At 43.5% G+C, this 4,653-nt stretch overlaps 1 protein-coding gene across 1 annotated transcript in view; it reads right to left on the bottom strand.

Moving 5' to 3' along the window:
- Positions 1-3,061, bottom strand: part of LYPD3 (LY6/PLAUR domain containing 3) — a 21,114-nt gene extending 18,053 nt beyond the window's left edge. Inside the window, exon 1 of the mRNA XM_082274257.1 lies at positions 2,809-3,061. Coding sequence (XP_082130383.1) covers positions 2,809-2,878 — 70 coding nt within the window. The 5' untranslated portion in view covers positions 2,879-3,061. The remainder of the gene's footprint in view (positions 1-2,808) is intronic.
- Positions 3,062-4,653: the final 1,592 nt, after the last annotated feature.

The raw sequence follows: 4,653 nt of genomic DNA, 5'->3' as shown, positions 1-4,653 counted from the left end.
AATGCCAATGAGTAACCTCAATGTTGTCACCATGGGGTCCTCAGCAACGATACGATGTTGAAGGCAAGGGATTGATAAAATAAAAGCCCAGAACCACTCTGTAGTGTATCCATAATAAAAGAAAAAGAAAACACAAAAAGAGAGGACAAGAGATAAGGATATTAGCAAATACTTATAACCCACCAAAACAAATAAAAAACTGCTTGGAGGTAAAGTGTATAAGCCCATAGTTGAGGGCTCCATTCAAATAAAAGAACCTACCTTGTCATGGAATCGACACTATGTGGAGGTACTGGACGCCTGTGTCCGCGGTGTCAAATACCGCAGCCATCGGCGTCTCTGCCTCGTGGGCTTATAAGCAGGAAGAGGTCCCGCCGGAAGTGCGACGCCAGAAGCGTCCCGACGTCACTTCCGGCGCGGGCGCTATGCAAGTGCGCCACTTCCGGTATGGCTGAAAGATAGTATTACAGCCATCGGGTACGGCGCAACTGATTCCCATTGCTGGGAGAGGACCGGATGTTTACCAGAAACATCCTACCTCTGCTTTGCGCCCGAGTCCACCTAGAATGGGGAGGGAGAGACAAGCATACACTGGTTCAAACCGGGTCTGTCAGTACATCCCGATCCTATCAAAAAACAGAAAAAAAATGGTGATTGATAAGAATACTTCAGAGGTCCCAAAGCAAGAAAAAAAGAGGGGAAAAAGAAAAAAGCCAAACATAAGAAAGGGAGCATATATGTATATATATAAAGAAAACATACATGCAGCCTAAAACAATGATTAATAAATAAAAACATAATATACAGCCCCTCAACAAGGGAGCATATTTAATAAGCATGTCTCATTGACACAGTTGCCACATAGATGGCTCACATCGGAGCAAAAGGGATGGCTGGTCATGGGGATATAGTCACATTATATCCTGAAATGGGAAGAAAAAATAAATAAGGGGGGGGGGAAAAAAGGAAGGGAAAAGAAGGGAGGGAAAGGGAATAGGGGGAAGAAAAATATATATATATATTAAAGATAATAAAGTATATAAAGAGTATGTGAAAAATGTAAAGAGTGTATGAAAAATATAGAAAAATATAGAAAAATATATAGAAAAAGTCCTAGAGGTGGACAACAGACAAATTCCAGAGGTGGATCATCATTGATGGATTATGGATTCAATTAGAGAAATGGTTTATATGACACGGCTGAATTTAAGCCGGGCCATTTAGTAGCTTGCTGATTAAAGATCCATTTTGCTTCCTTTTGTAGAATGATTTTATCGATATTTCCACCTCGTGGGTTTCTGTTGACCACCTCTAGGACTGAAAAGGAGACCATATGAGGGTCAAAGCTATGGTTGAGACCGACATGCCTACATATTGGTGTATAAATTAGACCAACCTCCAAATAATAGAGGTGGTCACTGATCCTTTGCCAAAATTTCCTTTTAGTTTTGCCTATATAAAAGGCACCACATTTACATGTGGCTAAATACACTACCCCTTCCGTCTGACAGGTGGCTGAAAATCTCGGCCGTAGCATTCCTCCTCGTGGCAGGGGAAGGGTAATACCCTCCCTTATCCATGGGCATAGGTCACATGTCCCACATCTGTGGGTCCCCAGTGATCCCTCCAATCCTACAGAAGTGGGAGGCTGAAAGTGGCTGTGCACCAATGAGTCGCCCAGAGATCTAGCCTTCCTAAATACTAATTCTGGTGTTGATCGAACATATCGGGAGATAGTTGAATCCTCCGTCAAGAAGTGCCAGTTTTTGGTCAATATGGAGCGGATCTCTTGATGGTGGGCATTGAAGGTAGTGATCATTTTAGTTGTAAAGGAAGATTCCTGTTTTTTGGGGCGGTAAATCAACTCTTCCCTTTGCTGGGATTTAGCCTTTTGATAGGCACTTTTTAGGACCCGATTGCTGTATCCCCTAAGTTTTAGTCTCTGCTGAAGGGCTTTTGCTTCCCTCTCGAAGTCAACATCCTTTCCGCAATTGCGGCGTATCCTAAGGTATTGGCAGTAAGGTATATTACGTACAAGCGATCTTGGATGACCACTCTGGTAATGAAGAATGGTGTTACCAGCCGTCTCCTTCCGGTATAGGGAGGTAAATAGAGTTCCGTCAGGAGACATGTGTATATAGGTGTCAAGAAAAGGAATCACCAACTTGCTGCATTGCATTGTAAATTTTAAATTGAATTGGTTGATCGAAAGATATTGCATAAATTCCAACAGTTGTTCATGAGATCCCGTCCACACCACCAGGACGTCATCAATATACCTTTTCCAGGTAAGGACATGTTCAAAGAGGGGTGACGCCTTCTCGTCAGAGAATAGGACGCGCTCCCATCCCCCCAGGTACAGGTTGGCATACGATGGGGCACACGCTGTCCCCATCGCTACCCCCTGTACCTGGAGGTATGTGTCATCGTTGAAGGAAAAGATATTGGAATTTAAAATAAATTCCAAAAGTCGAAGAACAAAGTCAGTACGAGCCCAATTAGAGCGCTCCTGTTCCCGGAGGAATGAAGACGCCACCCTTAGACCTTTGATATGGGGAATTGAGGAGTATAGCGCTTCGATATATATATATACAAGAAAAAAAAAAAAAAACATGCAACCTTTTATCAACCAAGTACTGTAGCAGTAACAATTATTAGAACCCACGCAGCAAACTAAATGTCATCCAGTTTGGGTTAGGATCTACTTTAAAGACAGGTCCTCTTTCCACCCTGCTGTACATCTGCTGCCCATTATACACTGCAGAGCTTACCACTTCTCCTCAATATATGCAAACAAAAGTTATTTACCTTTGAGTCCCAGAAGAGGGATCAAACAGATAATTGCGACTGAAAAACTCCATAAAACTCTGGATTTCATCCTTTCCCCACGGCTCTTTTTTGGGAGGCTGATTCAGGTTCCAGCCGGTGATCTGCAAAGTAGAAAATGCTTCTCCAGAATCAGCTGTATTTGGATCCAGTCCACAGCTCAGGCGCAGGGAACTCCCATCCCAACCTCAGCAGCGGTAGAACCTGCAAGACACCAGCCAGACTAACCCTGAAGCATCTTCTACTGGCAGAGTCATCCTGGTCTGTGCACAGCTGAGTCTCTGCCCTTAATCCTTAAGAAAGCCTTTGTAAATGCACTTTTATGAGCCTTTCACTGTGCTGTCGCTGCACGATGAAGGTAAAAGAATCACATTCAGCTGTTTTACAAGGCTTCAGAACAGAACCCTACCCAAAACTCAAAGTTTTGGGTGAAGCATTGCAGGGTCTTCTGCTGGAATTTCATTGCTTATCATGACCATGGTGGGCACCTTTTAATATCCATGTGTACACATCTACTGTGACCTTTCCTCTTTGTCCAGGTCTACTGCGACCTTTCCTCTATATCCATGTCTTCTGTGACCTTTCCTCTATATCCATGTCTTCTGTGACCTTTCCTCTATGTCCATGTCTTCTGTGACCTTTCCTCTATATCCATGTCTTCTGTGACCTTTCCTCTATATCCATGTCTTCTGTGACCTTTCCTCTATGTCCATGTCTTCTGTGACCTTTCCTCTATATCCATGTCCACTGTGACCTTTCCTCTATGTCCATGTCCACTGTGACCTTTCCTCTATGTCCATGTCCACTGTGATCTTTCCCCTATGTCCACATCTATTGCGATCTTTCCTCTATATCCATGTCTACTGTGACTTTTCCTCTATGTCCATGTCTTCTATGACCTTTTCTCTATGTTCATATCTACCATGGCCTTTCTTGTATGTTCGTGTCTACTGTGACCTTTCCTCTATGTCCATGTCTTCTGTGACCTTTCCTCTATATCCATGTCTTCTGTGACCTTTCCTCTATATCCATGTCTTCTGTGACCTTTCCTCTATGTCCATGTCCACTGTGACCTTTCCTCTATGTCCATGTCCACTGTGATCTTTCCCCTATGTCCACATCTATTGCGATCTTTCCTCTATATCCATGTCTACTGTGACTTTTCCTCTATGTCCATGTCTTCTATGACCTTTTCTCTATGTTCATATCTACCATGGCCTTTCTTGTATGTTTGTGTCTACTGTGACCTTTCCTCTATGTCCATGTCTACTGTCACGTTTCCTCTATGTCCATGTCTACTGTGACCTTTCCTCTATGTCCATGTCTACTGTGATCTTTCCTCCATATCCATGTCTACTATGACCTTTCATCCATGTCCATGTCTACTGTGACCTTTCCTCTATGTCCATGTCTACTGTGACCTTTCCTCTATGCCCATGTCTACTGTGGCCTTTCCTCTATGCCCATGTCTACTGTGACCTTTCCTCTATGCCCATGTCTACTGTGGCCTTTCCTCTATGTCTACATCTACTATGACCTTTCCTCTATGTCCCAATCCACTGTGATCTTTCCTCTATGTCTATGTCTACTGCAACCTTTCTGCTATGTCCACTTCTACTGTGACCTTTCCTCTATGTCCGCGTTTACTGTGACCTTTCCTCTATGTCCATGTCTACTGTCACCTTCCTCTATGCCCATATCTACTGTGACACAGTTGACCTTTCCTCCGTGGCCATGTGTACTGTGACATATCTATTGTGACACAGTTGACCTTTCCTCCATGGCCATGTGTACTGTGACCTTTGCTCTATGTCCATTTATACTGTG

The sequence above is a fragment of the Pelophylax lessonae genome (assembly GCF_965119305.1).
Source record: "Pelophylax lessonae genome assembly, chromosome: 12".
Classification (NCBI taxonomy): Eukaryota; Metazoa; Chordata; class Amphibia; order Anura; family Ranidae; genus Pelophylax; species Pelophylax lessonae.
Note: the sequence above shows the minus strand (reverse complement) of the source record. Positions and strands in the feature narration are given on the sequence as shown.